This window comes from Henckelia pumila, chromosome 2 (assembly GCF_033568475.1).
Source record: "Henckelia pumila isolate YLH828 chromosome 2, ASM3356847v2, whole genome shotgun sequence".
In the NCBI taxonomy this organism is placed as follows: domain Eukaryota; kingdom Viridiplantae; phylum Streptophyta; class Magnoliopsida; order Lamiales; family Gesneriaceae; genus Henckelia; species Henckelia pumila.
This window is the reverse complement of record NC_133121.1, coordinates 138,396,933-138,411,668: the sequence shown is the minus strand read 5'-3', so window position 1 is coordinate 138,411,668 and position 14,736 is coordinate 138,396,933. Positions and strand designations below refer to the sequence as shown.

The following is a 14,736-nucleotide window of genomic DNA, read 5'->3' as shown; positions in this document are numbered from 1 at the left end:
TATATATTTAATTTAATAATCTTGTTTATAGTACTCTTTTATTAATATACTCCTATTAAATAAGTTTTGAAAAAAATGTAACCATTTTTTAATGAATCAAGTAAGGATAAAATATGAATTTTGTTTGTAAATTTATTTTTCCAATTATTTTTCTTAATTTGTGAGTTTAAAAAAACAAGTATATATAATTGGAACAATATCTTTTATCTTTGGTTTTTTTCCCTCCCTCACCAAAATTCATGGATCCGCTCCTGCTTGCCATGTACTGTTTTTTTTTTCTCGTATAGTAAGAGGGTGTGGAAAGAGGGGATATTTTGGGACTTTTTGCAGAATTTTCGGTCTGCCTCTTCTCTTGATATCTTATTTGGGGTGTCTAAATCTTTCCAAGTCAGATTTGTGTTTGTTTTGTGCTATGTCTTGGGCCATTTGGGGAGAGTTTTGTAGGCGAAAGCATGATGCTTCAGTGCTTTTACAGCCTATTAATGTTCATTGGGTTAGCTCGTTTCTTCGGGGATTTAATGATGCTAGAAGTGCGAATATTGTTCAAAATTTTGTAGCATCGGTTGGAATGGATGATAGGTGGGAGAAGCCTCCATTGGGTCAATTTCGTTTGGACATTGATGCAGGGTTTAATGAAAGGGATGGTTGTTTTGACATTGATGTTGTGATTAGAGATGATCTTGGAGAGTTAGTAGCGGCAAAAACGTGTCCTATCCATAACCCAGGATCGGTTTTCAGGGGTGAGTTGTGGGCTTTGCTGCTTGGGATGGAGCTTAGCAAGATGTGCGGCTTATCCAATGTTTGTGTTTACTCTGATTCCATAGAGGCAATAAATGTTGTGAGAGATGAAAAGGGTTGTTTAGGCACGGATGGTAACATTGTCAAGTCCATCAAAGAGCTGCTTATGGATGGATCCTTTCTGAGGCTTCTGCATATGAAGAGGAAGACGAATGATGTGACACACAAAATTGCAAAATTTGCTTTGTCTTGTTTGCGTTCTTATACGTGGATTTTTTCTGGCTTTCCAGCTTGGATTTGTAATATTACTTTGAATGATCTATGAATATGTTTGTTAGTTTCAAAAAAAAAAAAAAAACTACCGGAGGACACATTTGTACGTGCATAAAACATGTTATTTACGCTCACAGGGGCACAGACGAGTTCGTAAGGTCTGAGGTGACGTGAAAAGAAATTTTCCAGCGTTGCGGGTTCGATTCTCGTGTGGAGCATATTCTTTGCTGAAATATTGTGGGCGTATGCTCTGGGGATTGGGTCATGTGCTCCCTCCTTCAGGTCCCTACCGCTCGTGCACATCACTCGATTTACCCTCCGCATGAACCAATGGGCCTCTGACTCATGTGAAATGGGGTCCCCTTCGGGGTCAAGCCTTTTAAGATAAAACATGTTATTCACTTATTCTACATCATTTACATCTACTTTTTATTATAAAATATTTAATAAATCATATTAGATTTTTTAAAGGGCAATTTGCTCAAAAATCCCCAAATGCAAACATGTTTTGCTTTGGGATTCCTAGTCATAAAATGTGGTACAAAATAATACAAGATGTGATACAAAACCATATAAGATGTGGTACAAATTAACAAAAATTGTGGTACAAAAAAATGGCTAGGGAGTGCAGAGCAAAACATGTTTGCATTGGAGATTTTTGAGCAATTTGCACTTTTTTAAACAGCTATAGTGTTTGCATAGGTTTTTTTTTTTTTTTAAATATATATATACATGATTAAAAGAGAAGAGTAATCAAAATGAATGGTGTTTGAAAATAAATATGAAAATGAAAATCAGAAGTGAATAGTGTTTGATAAATAATTTATATATTTTATTAATTTTTTTATCTGAATCATTTTTGTAAAAACATAATCAACATATCAATAACTTTTGGATTTCAATTAAGGTAGTATTTGGGAGACTTTTAGGAATCAATTTTTAGTTTTTCATTCACAAAATTTCACAAATCTTTAAAATTTTGTGAAAAAAAAGTTGATAAGTGCTTTCCAAAAACTCTTTCAAACACTACCTAAATCAATCAGAAAATAATCTGATATTTGGGTTTAATTGAGCTAAATTGTGGAAATTATCATGCATGGATGGCTTTTGGAACGTGTTTTTGGGTAGTTTTTATCGTTTAAACCTTTTTTTTATGAAAACCAAAAGAGCAATTTGGAATTACATGATTTGATGGTTTTGTTTTTGTTTTTGTTTTAAAGAGTAACTTGGGATTCAGTCTATGAGAACAAACATGGGATTTAGTCTCCACGTCGCAAAAATTAATTTATGATTCTCCTTCCCGCATGTTTTTTTTTTAGAGTACAAGCAGACGAGACTTGAGTGTGGACTCGAAACATGCTTATCTCAACCAGAATAATTATAAAAAAACTTCTAAATTTACCTAAATAAATTAGAAGACTACCCACAACTAACGTGAATCGAACTTGAGATCAACTGGTCTCAGAACCTCAATCTTAACCATTGAGCTAAAGCCTCATCGGCGACCCCACGTGTTTATATTATTTGAGACTCATGACATTTTTTGGGTCCAAATAATATAATATATATCGTCGAAGTTGTGGCATAAATTTATGAGTTTTGTGTATCAATAAATTTTAATTGGGTATATTATTTATGTTGTATGCAAGACACAAAATTTAACACCTACATATCGTTGAGATTGCTGCACAACTGTCAAATTTAAATATCAAGTGAATCAAATTACATATATGATTATAATTTTTAAATAGAATAATGCTAGAGGTACGACCAATATATCGTACAACGATATTTACAATAATTATGTCGTTATATTTTGCTATTATCTTGTGAGATTTTGATATTATATCGTGAGATTTTACATTCAATGTATCATGAGATTTGATAAATTAAATTTTTATATTGAATTTTGTATGGTGTAAAAATTATTGTATAAATTTCGTTGTACATGTAGCATTGCTCTTTTTAAATATCAATGGTAACACTTTTTTGTTTATCAGTATTGTACATATATTTGAAAATATTGTATAAATACATGTATTTCAAGTCCCATTTGAATTAAAGTGAGTATAAGTCCACTTAAGTTGGATGTATGTATTATAATTTATGGGTTTTTAGGTTCAGATAGAGTCAAAATAATAAAAAACACACCACGTTAAAAAAAAATTCAAAAAAAAAAAAAAGATATTGAATCCAGTTAACCTAAAATTGTTCTTTAAATTCATACTTTACTTATTTACAAATTATATAAACTTTCCTCGTACTCCTCCACACTTTTTTTCTAACTGAAAACGACAAAATCTAGTGCTGTGAGTTGGAAGCAGCAAGCTCCTTTTGCTTCTGCCACGATGCCCAACGGTTGCTGCTTTCTTCACTCCACAAGATCAGCCGCGGACTGAATCTTCGAGGTTTTTATCTTCCACGAATTCTTGATTTTGATTTGAATTTTCTGATTTCTGAGTAAAATCAATGTGCGATATCGCTACTTTATATGCTTGATGAAATGCTTCAGCGGGCAGCGGCTGTTACACGTTTTGTTCTCTTGTATGTTGTTGAGGGGAATTTTGTTCTTTTAATTTCATTTAACGAAATTCATTTTAAAGCTGCGCTTCACAATAAACCGTCCCTTCGGGTAACAAATGTCATTCTATTCTTTCATCTGAATCAGAGAGATTAATTACATTCAGCTTTAAGTCTATTGATTTAATGAGCTTGGATCATAGAAGAGGAATTTTAGTGGATCATGGAATTTCTGAGCATCTGTATTGTCCTATTATTTTGATGTTTTACTGTCATGATTGATGTTATTGTGACAATAGTATATAGGATTGTTTAGCTTATATAGATGTTGGATTCGAGAATTTCAGCAGTGTGTTAGAATGATAGAGTTTCAACTATGTGTTGATTCAGAGATTATATTAAAATAGTTGAGAGGAATGTTTTTTTAATCATGATCAATTATACTGGGGAAGGCACACTTCAACTATACACGCAGAAACGTAGTGTTTAACTTCCGTATCTCAGAGATCAATTATTGGTTTTCAAATTTTATAGGAATTTCGGGTTTCGTATCTTACCAGTTAGCGTTGTACAAACTGGATGTTTTAGAAGCGTGCTTCATATACCTTCAAACACTGCTTAGAAACTGTCCTGCCCTCTTGGCTAGTTGAATAAACAACTGGACTCTCTCCTGCTTCATCTGCCCAGTTTTTTCCTGCTTTATTTTGTACAAAATCTGGTGAGATTCCTAGAAAGGCTAAGATCATATATTTTAATCTTTTTTTAACTATGTAATCCTTCATGATTATAATATATATCATCCAATGAAATTTACAGGCGCTCGATCATCTTCTCAAACATGGAGAGCACAAGTCTTGATGAAAAAATTCTAAGCTACAATGATGTTGTGTTGAGGCGATCTGATCTTGACGTTCTAAGTGGTCCTTACTTTCTCAATGACCGCATAATTGAATTCTATTTCAGCTATCTCACATCCTGCTACCCTTTTGAAGGTGTCCTTCTTGTTCCACCTTCTATCACTTTCTGGATAAAAGAGTGTCCAGACATTGCAAGCCTCAAAGATTTTGTAGAACCCCTTTATTTTTCACGAAAGCAGCTGATAATCTTCCCCATCAATGATAATGCTGATGTAACCATTGCAGAAGGTGGGAGTCATTGGAGCTTGCTTGCATTCGATAGAAACGAGAACATTTTTGTACATCATGATAGCAGCGGAGGCATCAACAACATGCATGCCAACAAGGTTTTTAGAGCAGTAATCTATTGTATGTCATCTGATGCTAGATATGTTGACTACTCCCTAACACCTAGGCAAGCGAATGGTTATGATTGTGGCCTATATGTGACAGCTATTGCAAGACAAATATGTCGTTGGTACGGGAGTGATGAACGACCGAAGCACGCGAAGGATTTGTGGTTCTCGACTGTTACGGAGCAGATTATGCCTTCTCTTGTTGGTAAGATGCGTAATGAAATCTTGGAACTCGTGCAGAGTCTAATGGTCAAGTAGATTCAATTGAAGTCTTGGAACTGGGGCAGACATTAGAATTGATGCATTGCAGGTTTTGTTGATCACGTATTGTTATGCAACAAGATTAGGGCAGAATTGCGGGTTTCTGGTCTCTTTTCTTCATCATTGAAGGAAATATTCATTTTGAGGTGTGACTGTGGGTACAGTTTGAACATGCAACCTCAAATCGAATTGTTAAAGCACTGTATCTGTGTCAAGTTCTATTTCTGTTCTTTTCGTCGTGTGAAAAAAATGAAATTAGGGTAATGTCACAAGGTGTTAACGAATGAATGTGAAGATATGCAAAAACCGGGCGTTTCATTTTCCAAAATATATAACCGAAGAGGATTGTTAGACTTCTAATATTAACATATGTAAACAAGAGAAAGAAAGGTGGTTTCCTGCTCAAGCCAAGAGTAACCTATCACGATAAAAGGGAACACAATGTGAAAAAATGAGTTTACTACAAAATTAAGTAATAAAAAGCTTGCTGATGAACTTCCAATTGATGCTAAGTGCTGCAGCTGCCTGCACTGCTGAAGCCTCAGTAGTCGATTCTGTTTGTATGAACAAAACATTCGAATTTTTATGCTTACGGGGTTATGGTTATTTAAAGAAAGCTAGAGTCCGCAGGGTAACTCCCAAGCACCCTCAAAAATGTTGCAAACTCCTGCAAAAAGTGTACTGTTACGGCACTCAGACAAAAAAGAGATAATTATTTCATGCGGACCCTACAACAGACCATACAATACCTTTAGATGACCAAGGGCATTCTGTGCTTGGTTATCAGCCATGGATGCTTCAAAATCGATGTAGAAAAGATATGGGAAATATCTGTTGAGACATACAAAATATTATGGATATTTTAGCAAAGCATTTGAAAAGTTGAAAGTGCACAAGGATGCCGGGAGCTTTGATAAGACAATATTGGCATATATATAAAGATAAAACCGTTGAATCATTTATATCATCGATTTACTCTTAACTTTCCACTTTCTGGATTATTCCTGTGATGCTTAAAATGGTATCAAACTAATGAAAGAATCACTCAAGAACCAGCATTTGCCAGGTCACAAGAAAAACAAGAGAATAATCTACTTCTAAAAATAAATTTAGGCAGGCGCACATGATACAAAGATATGATACAGTTAGATATGCATGTGAAATATAATCAAAATATATATAGAGAGATTTTGTCTACTATAAAGGAATTTTCTGCAATTACTTGGGAAATCCTATCGTATTATCATCAGTTGTCTGCAAAGCTTGCTTCTGCAATGGACGGCTTTCAATCTACATCAGCAGGAAAAAAAAAAGTGTAATGGGGCCACAGACAATAAACCGCAGGATATATCCTTAACAAGAGTATGTACAAAATATACTCACCTTGGTAAGGTTGATATTCCTCATAGCAAACACGGCAAGTGCTTTAAAAAGCATTCCTGGACCTTCCTCAAGAGAGAAGACTATACTCGTCTGATAAATCATTAATATTGATGAATGAATTACTAGGTGCATGGGGACTGAGGTCAAAATGTAGGGAAACTAATTCTTCCAAGAAAATAAAATTGAAATTGAGTAATAATTTATTTAGCAATCACCAACAGTGACATACTTAAGGAAAGCTAACCTTGAAAGGTTTATCCGTGCCAGGTATAATAGGTTCCCTAGCCAGCATAAGGAATCGAGTGACATTGTCAGAATCATCCTGAAAGTTAAAATGGGACAAATGATAATACATCACATTTGTAATTTATGTTTATGGCTTACAAGAACACATAAAAGTGACCATGGAACACTAAATTAACTTTAACACAGACCTGTATTTCTTGAGCCAGTACATTCAAACCATAGATCTTAGCGGCAGTCATGCTAGCAACTGCCCCAGCATCCTTGAGTTTATGGAAAGCAACGTACTGGATATTCAAAAAAGAGATCATGTCTATGAGTAATGATTAAATTTTAAACCAAATGAGATGTACAAGTTCTTGAATTCAGTGGCATTGACACCAAAATTAACAGCCAGGAATTCAAGACATTGACTTCGGAAACCTTGATACTGTGTTAAAAAACATAGATTTTGGACTGGAAAACACTAAAGAAAATACTTCATTCATTCAGTTGAAAAAGAAGTAGGTTATGTTTGTATGAATACATCGAGAGTTATTTAGGCCTTCACTTTTTTTTATCTCCTGTGTTATCATGTTGATCTGTTACTATTTATGCTTACTTTCACAAACCAAAATTCTGTTGACATCTAGTTTTCAATGCTATTTCTCTTGCTCTATGGCAAGGAATATTCATGAAAAATGAAGAACCCTGGAATGAATGTCAGTAGAAGAAAATGAAATACGGCACATCATAAATTTAATTCTATATAAGTTTCCATTACCTTAGCTGCACCAGCAGTATCATCCACAGCTTCTCTCACCAGTCCTAACTTAGTTAATGTGTTCTCACACTGTGCAAGTGCCTGAACATCGAAGGTTACATTGTGGATTGCATGCCTTAAGGACAAACAGAATCAGTTTTATTCAGTGCGACGTACCTGTGGATGGCTAAGAACCCTCTTTAAATCTTGAACCTCAACACCATGGTTTGCCAGTAAGCAATGCCTAACTGCAAGTTTCACTTCTCCAACAATATGCAATCTGTGTCGAAGAAGAAGGTCATAGTTCCTGTGGATGCTACCACCCAAAGAATTTTCTATCGGCAGTACTGCTCTATCAACAAGCCAACTTTCAACAGCCTGTAAAACATTGACCCAGATGAACAAAAACGAGATAGAGATGAACCACATCTCCTTCATATAAATCTATTGAGGACAACACATTTTACTTGATTGAAAAGGATTCCCACCAGTAATCAACTTTTTGGCCCTTTTCAACTTTATAAGCAAACTATACCACTAAATGTGAACTATGCCAAAAATTTCGAAGGGTGCTCACAAATGATTATTGAATTACAGAAAGAAAAAAAAAAAAAAAAGAAAAAAGACATCCCCTCTCTTTATCTGCACCAATGTGACACTGCGGAAGAGTTATGTTTTAGTTGGCAACCTTCCATAAACACCACTAATAATGAATTGAAAAGGATGCAAAAGGGGAACCACTGAAACGACAACCGTTTGTTGAATAATTCAATTAATACATGAATGACTCGCACCGATCATAAAAAGTACACCAAATGCAACATATTTCTCACTTGAAAAGCAGTGTCAAATTGTTCGCAGGGAACTGCTTCACAATTCGGATACGCCTTCTCTGCTGCAGATTCGCTATATGCACCTCGAACCCCCTGCCACGTTAAAAAGTCATTTCAATCAAAATTCATTAACGTTGGAAAAAGATGGGGACGCACCAACAAAATCAAGATGCAACCCAAAAAAAAAAACATATTGGACAAGCAAGGGACAATAAATAAGCTAGAAGGTACAGAAGTCAAATGTCAATACTCAATAGTCATATGTGAGGTGATGCTTGCATACACAAAAAAATGGCACAAAAACAATAAATTTATATTCAGCTATGGCACCTCGATAGGCCTCCCTTTCCCTACACATTCATAGAAATACGTGCTTCAATGCAGAGTAGATAAAATGGCAGTCTTCCCGAAATAAACAGAAGAAAAACCTGATATGCAACACGGAGACGAGACCCTTCGATTGCCACATTGGTCAATTGCGCTGAAGTCAAAGGCCCTAAAAAACCAAGAATTTCACGAGAAAATCCACAAGAAGCAATAAAACAAAACAAAAATAAAGATCAAACCAATCATACGTGGAAGCAAGGGAAGAGAATCTTTGGAATTGACTTCAAAAGGGTCATCTTCAATGAGCTTTTGCAGCTCAATCGCGCCTGTTTTCTGATTATTTTTGTCACTGCTGCTGCACGCGTGACGGAAGATCCTACGACGCCGTTTAGGGAGATGGACAGTGCTAAAGGGAGCCTGGCTAGGGTTTTGGTTCTTGAATTGGAGAGGGGTGATTAGGGATCGGGACGCGGTGGCCGCCATCAAACTGAGATTTGAAGGTGACGAAGACTTGGAATAATATTATTGTGGTATTTGAATATCCATTTATGCATTAAATACAAACTTAATTTCAAAGAAATTTCCAAGTTTTTCATGATTTACTGCTTAATCCGACGCAAATTCTAGGTAAGTCTATCAGAGGAACCTGATGATACCCGTCAATATTATTTTTTTGATATATCATATCCACACACACACAGGCGAACACTAACGACCAAATAATTTTTTAAAAAAAATAATTAAATATTTTGATCTTAAGTCGTGCTTTTTTGAGAAAAATGAGATCAATTGGAAGTTATTTCTCTCCCCCTCTTTACATTGTTCAAATTTGATCGATTGGAAGTCTGAATTGACGACTCTACTACTAGTTGTGTTCATAAGGTGTTTACAATATGTGTTCAAAATATCAAAATTATATGTGGGTGTGAGACATGTATGATCCAACCTAAATTTTAGTTATTTTAATAAATAATTATTATAATATATAAATTGTGTACTAAAAAATATAACAGAAAATGAAGTTAGATCATTTCATTCCAACTTGTAATGCACCACTCAAATGTTAGTACTCATAATTCATAATGCGTTTTTCCCAACTAATTTAAAATCCTATCAATTAGTATTTATTTTATTTTTTTTATGTATTTAAATATGTTATATTCATTTGAATATACATTGCAAAAACATTGTGCAGCGTCGGGAGCAATAACCAGTGATGTAGCCAAAATAATGTGTCATCTTTAGCAGGCAATGTTAAGGGGTGAGACTCTGCTGCACCTGAAGTTGTTCTCAGGTGCAACACAGCCGTTGGATCAATAAGGCACACATGATTTCATGTGGGTCCTTTCATGATCCAACGGCTAAACTCTACCAGGTGTAGCACATCTGATGGAGCATAGTCTCACCCTGTTGAGGGGATATAGCAGTGTCAGGTCCTCGCATGCTAAATGCCGCTTTTTCATCTTAAGAAAATAGTGGATCGTCACTTAATTTCACAAACGGAGTGTTAGAAATGCCGAATTTTATTCGACGAAAATTCTTCGACTCTCAATTCAGCAATTCAGCATTACCCAAAAACCAAAGCAAATGAAAGAAGATTAAAATGCACATGTGATAACTTACTTGAAAAAAGGTGTGGTCCATTTATACTTTACTAGAAAAATGTACGTGCGTTGCACGTAATTACAATTTTATTTGATTGAGACCGAAGTTATCAAATTTCAAATGTTTATCTTTATTAAAATCACGTATTATTCTTTTTATTTGCAAGTTTAAACTTCAGTCACAATGATTCAATATCTAAGTAAAAAATAATAATTTATTACGGAGAAATGATTTTTTGATTTATTAACTTGTCCAAATTGAAGTTTTAGTCATTGAGTTGTCAAATTTGAATTTGGTGTACTAATATTTAATTTTTTACTATTGTTAGTCCAATTGTTGACGTGATATTTGATAATTCAACAACTTTATATCTCAATATTTTTACGTCATGTCAGTATTTTTTAATTACAAATCAGTATTTTCCAGTGTCACGTTACCAATTAGACCAAAAATTGCTAAGAATTAAAATTTAGCGTACCAAAAATAAACTTTGAAAACTTAGTGAACCAGAACCTAAAATTAAATAAGTTAGTGAACAAAAAAAACTAATTTTTTTTTATTTAAAAGTTTTATTTGGAAATGAAAGTTGATCTTTTGTTAATAGAGTAAATATAAATCTATGTATTATTTTTTCTTTGGTAAACCATGATACTCATAAGACAATTGTTGTAGTTTGACTTGCTTTGATTCTAAATCATCTTGGTCATACATAATAATATATTCAAATTTTTCTTCATAAATTTTTTCAATTTATTGAATAAATTTGTTTGTTTGACTTCGATAATAAAATTTAAATATACATTAGATAATAATTTAGTAACAAAAAATATAGAAGTAAAAATAATATTTTTATAATATAAACTCTGTGTTATGGTATATACAAATATATACTAAGAGTATTTAATTCAATTGTACAAATAATTATTTAATTAATGATATATATATATATATACATATAATAAGTTCGTCAAACTCTTGTTTTAAAAAATCTAACAAATTATTATGTGGTAAATATATTTTTTCATAAATCAAATTCATATAATGTGCAACAGTTAATCCAAACTTTTCTTTATACTTTTATTTGTTTAAATCTTGTAATACTTTGTTCAAAAAACTTTTAGAGTATTAATACTTTTAGTGGAACTGGTGACATTATTTGAAAAAAAAAATTTCTTCCTATTCAAGATTATAAGTATAGAAATAAATTATTTTTAATTTATTTATTGTTATCGCTAATAACATAGTTTCAAGTTTAGATATATTATATTATATTTCTCGAACCTCTAATCAAGTATATGAAGAGAATAATTTTATGTCGTCTAATCTCATTACCTTTAGTTTTTCAACCATTTTTATACGATAATGCCTTGATAAGACATTAATATGTTTTCTGCTTAATTTTTCTTCAATAGTGATCCAATCGAGTTGTTTTAAGTTTGATATGCATATAAAGTGCATGTTGTTTTACATGTCATAAAAAATATTTTTGTATGGAGTGTAATAATTAATTTATAATTTCTAAGAATAGTATGTTAAATATATTATTTAATAAAAATATGTGCAGACGATAAAAAATGTGAAAAAAAATATTTTTTTAGAGGATGAAAAATCATATTTTAAAAAATTTAAAAATTTTTGTACTCAATATTTCAAGGATTTAAGTAACTTGGATATAAGAATAATTTGTCTGATATAAAAATCGATTTGAGTGTAGTGTTTTTATACTTTTTGTGACGCAAATTTTTACGATTTCATAAGGATTAACATTAATTGATTATATTATCCAAGTATTGTATTGTAGTACAAACATCACCATGAAACTTATTTATAATCATACTCTCTATATCTCGCTTATTTAAACTACATTTATTTTTATTTCTTTCACAATTATATAGTATAGTTTTCATATTAAATATCATTTATACTATTCTTTTACCAATTTATCCTTATTAAATTCATAAAATGTATAATTATTTTATTTTATTAAAATTTCACTAAATGAGGGCAAAATGAGAAATTTATTTTTCCAAATACTTTTTAATATATATGTGAAAATACACACAAGTTTAAATTATTAGGACGAAATGAGTATTATTTTTTTACTTTGGACAATAAAATATTGATGTTGTTGATTACATTTTTAGTCCCTAAAATTTTAAAAATATTACACAATTAGTCGTCATCATACGTTTTAGAATATCTATTCCTAAAGACTGAAATATCAGAAAGTTTAGTTAGATGATCAAATATCAAAAAAATAAATGAATGATTGAATAAAGGATGTGAGTACATTTTCTATATAAAATGAAATCGAACCTCGACTTATGACATGATTTCACTTGTCTTGAACACAATGGTGAAATTTAATGGTTTGACTTAATTTTTTTATTTTTCTTAAAATTTTAATTATCAAAATATTACGTTAAAAAATTATAGTAAATTTAAAACGCAACTATGACGATAAAATTGAAATAAGTCCAAAAAATTAATATTTATTTAAATTTATAGAGCAACAATTAAGGTAGCTTTTAATAATTACTTTTTGTTTTCATGAGTGTCATAATATAGATTTAGGACATTAATTAAATATTAACAATTAATTTACCTTGAATAAATAAATGGATACAAAAAATGATATGAATTAAATATTAACAATTAGTCTAAATTGTATAAATAAATTTACTAATCTATAAAATGACATGAAAAACTTTAAAAACCATTGAAAATAACAAAAATATTAATAATTAAATTAAATAATGAGGATAAAATTGTAAATTCATTATAAAAAATGTCAAAATATAGATTTAGGACATGAATTAAATGTTAACAATTAATTTACCTTGGATAAATCAATGAACACAAAAAAAATGATATTAATTAAAAATTAAAAATTAATCTACCTTGAATTAATAAATTGACTAATATATAAAATAAATGCAAGACCTTAAAAAACCTTGAAAATGACAAAAATATTAATTATGAAATGAAATAGTGAGGACAAAATTATAAATTTACAATTAAAACCAAATAATTAATGAAATAATGTAATGCCCAGATTTTATTATAATTGAGTTTAATTAAGATAATCAAAGTTTTTAGTATTTGAGGGCCGTTTTGATATTTCGCAGGGGTAATTTTGCAAACTTTGGAGAATTAAAGAACTGAAATGCAAAAGTTGGATTTTATATTATTATATCATGCAAGTAGCCTACCCCCGTCCCTCCATCACATCATTTCCTCTCCTCTCTCCCTCTCCATCCGTGCGTACCGATCAGAAGCCATGGGAGACGCCATTTTGAGCTCTTCCTTCCTCCGATTCACACGATCCGACCGTTAGATTTTCATTCCGAGTTGATATTCACGATCACCGCAACGAAGGCTTCGTTTTGACGTAAGTTTTCCTACGATCCTCGAACTTTGATTTTTGTTGGGTCGTCATAATTTGATAATCTTGGAGTATGTTGTTCTTGAGCTAGCATAGATCGTGTATTCGAAGTCGGTTTGGAAAAAGAATGAAGTTTGGATTTTATATGATTTTTGAGGCATTAATTCAAAAATGGGGCTTTGGATTTTGGTTGGATTTTGCTTGTTTGGTTGGTTGAAAAGATGTAATGGATTGATATGAGTTGTTTGATGATGTTGGAGATTTTTGGTTTGACCGTTTATAGTAGTTATGCCGTCGAAATCGAGTTTGAACTATCGGTTTTGTTGTTTAGGTTTGGTTCTTGAGTTAGTTTGAGTTATGAGTTTGATATTGAATCCGTATTCGATGTTTTCAGAGTTTGATTGAAGAGATTCGAGTTGGAACCAAGCTTAGAGGCTTTTAACCGATTGAAGTTGAAGACGGTATAGTGTTTGTTTTATAGACTTTGAGTTTCGATCCGAATAGTTATTGAATCGAATTCTTCCTTTGTTTGACTGGATTGATTGAAGCCTCGAGAAAAGATAAAAGACGACATTGATTCGAATGGGGTAGAAAACTCGAGTTTGGTTTATTCTCGAGCCCCGAAAATCACATATTGCATGTTATTTGATTGTGTGAACTTGATTGATTATTTGTTTACACTTGCATTCATATTGAGCCGATTATTCGATTCATTTTGAAGATAGACAATTTAGGGAGGTATATTGAAGTGGCTTTGGATTTCGAGTTTTCCAAGTGCCAGAATACTTCTTATAGTTGCTCTGAAGTCTAGGGGTTTGTGTTGTGCGACATCCACCCCGAAAGGGTGTGTAGGTGTGTTGTTGTAATGACTTGGCCCCGGGATCTTAACCGAGTACCGATTGATATTTCGATTATCTGATTTGATAGTCCCGAGTTTTGAAGTCATGCATACATTCATTATCATTTTGATTTGTTATTGATTAATACATTTCGATATGAGATGTTTACTTGATATTGTATGCATGTCTCTTTTACTTAAAAATTATATTTCTAACCGGTTTATCCGGCTGTTATCTTTGTTTGTATGTGTACTTGGAAACAGGAGGATCAGGAGCCGGATCGAGTCATTTGGGTTAGCTCGGGGTGTGAATGATAGAAGTGAGACACCGTGTCG

General features: G+C 32.3%; 3 protein-coding genes and 1 long non-coding RNA gene across 6 annotated transcripts; 3 read left to right on the top strand and 1 right to left on the bottom strand.

The window, feature by feature from the left end:
• The first annotated feature begins 412 nt into the window (after nt 1-412).
• Nucleotides 413-1,063, top strand: LOC140878517 (uncharacterized). Its single transcript, XM_073282116.1, has one exon. It carries the CDS (start codon nt 413-415, stop codon nt 1,061-1,063), a length of 651 nt encoding a protein of 216 aa, XP_073138217.1.
• A 2,217-nt stretch (nt 1,064-3,280) lies between these two features.
• LOC140880497 (NEDD8-specific protease 1) lies at nt 3,281-5,347 on the top strand. 3 transcript variants are annotated; one of them, XM_073285000.1, is made up of 4 exons: nt 3,281-3,419; nt 4,348-4,523; nt 4,674-4,796; nt 4,881-5,347. In XM_073285000.1, the coding sequence occupies exons 2-4, from the start codon at nt 4,370-4,372 to the stop codon at nt 5,039-5,041; spliced, it is 438 nt and encodes a 145-aa protein (XP_073141101.1). In that variant the 5' UTR covers nt 3,281-3,419; nt 4,348-4,369; the 3' UTR covers nt 5,042-5,347. The 3 variants fall into 3 exon arrangements, with proteins under 3 accessions (XP_073141101.1, XP_073141100.1, XP_073141099.1); XM_073284999.1 differs by adding an exon at nt 4,066-4,249 and having other exon boundaries at nt 4,348-5,347; XM_073284998.1 differs by having other exon boundaries at nt 4,348-5,347.
• A 15-nt stretch (nt 5,348-5,362) lies between these two features.
• LOC140880496 (arogenate dehydratase 2-like) lies at nt 5,363-9,201 on the bottom strand. Its single transcript, XM_073284997.1, has 11 exons — nt 8,821-9,201; nt 8,674-8,741; nt 8,246-8,338; nt 7,590-7,790; nt 7,434-7,514; nt 6,862-6,957; nt 6,672-6,749; nt 6,428-6,517; nt 6,267-6,334; nt 5,794-5,875; nt 5,363-5,711 (listed from the first exon to the last, which is right to left on the bottom strand). Exons 1-11 carry the CDS (start codon nt 9,053-9,055, stop codon nt 5,652-5,654), a joined length of 1,152 nt encoding a protein of 383 aa, XP_073141098.1. The 5' UTR covers nt 9,056-9,201; the 3' UTR covers nt 5,363-5,651.
• A 4,226-nt stretch (nt 9,202-13,427) lies between these two features.
• Nucleotides 13,428-14,736, top strand: LOC140879697 (uncharacterized). The gene is made up of 3 exons (XR_012149490.1): nt 13,428-13,568; nt 13,957-14,023; nt 14,665-14,736. It is a non-coding gene; the product is annotated as an uncharacterized lncRNA (long non-coding RNA).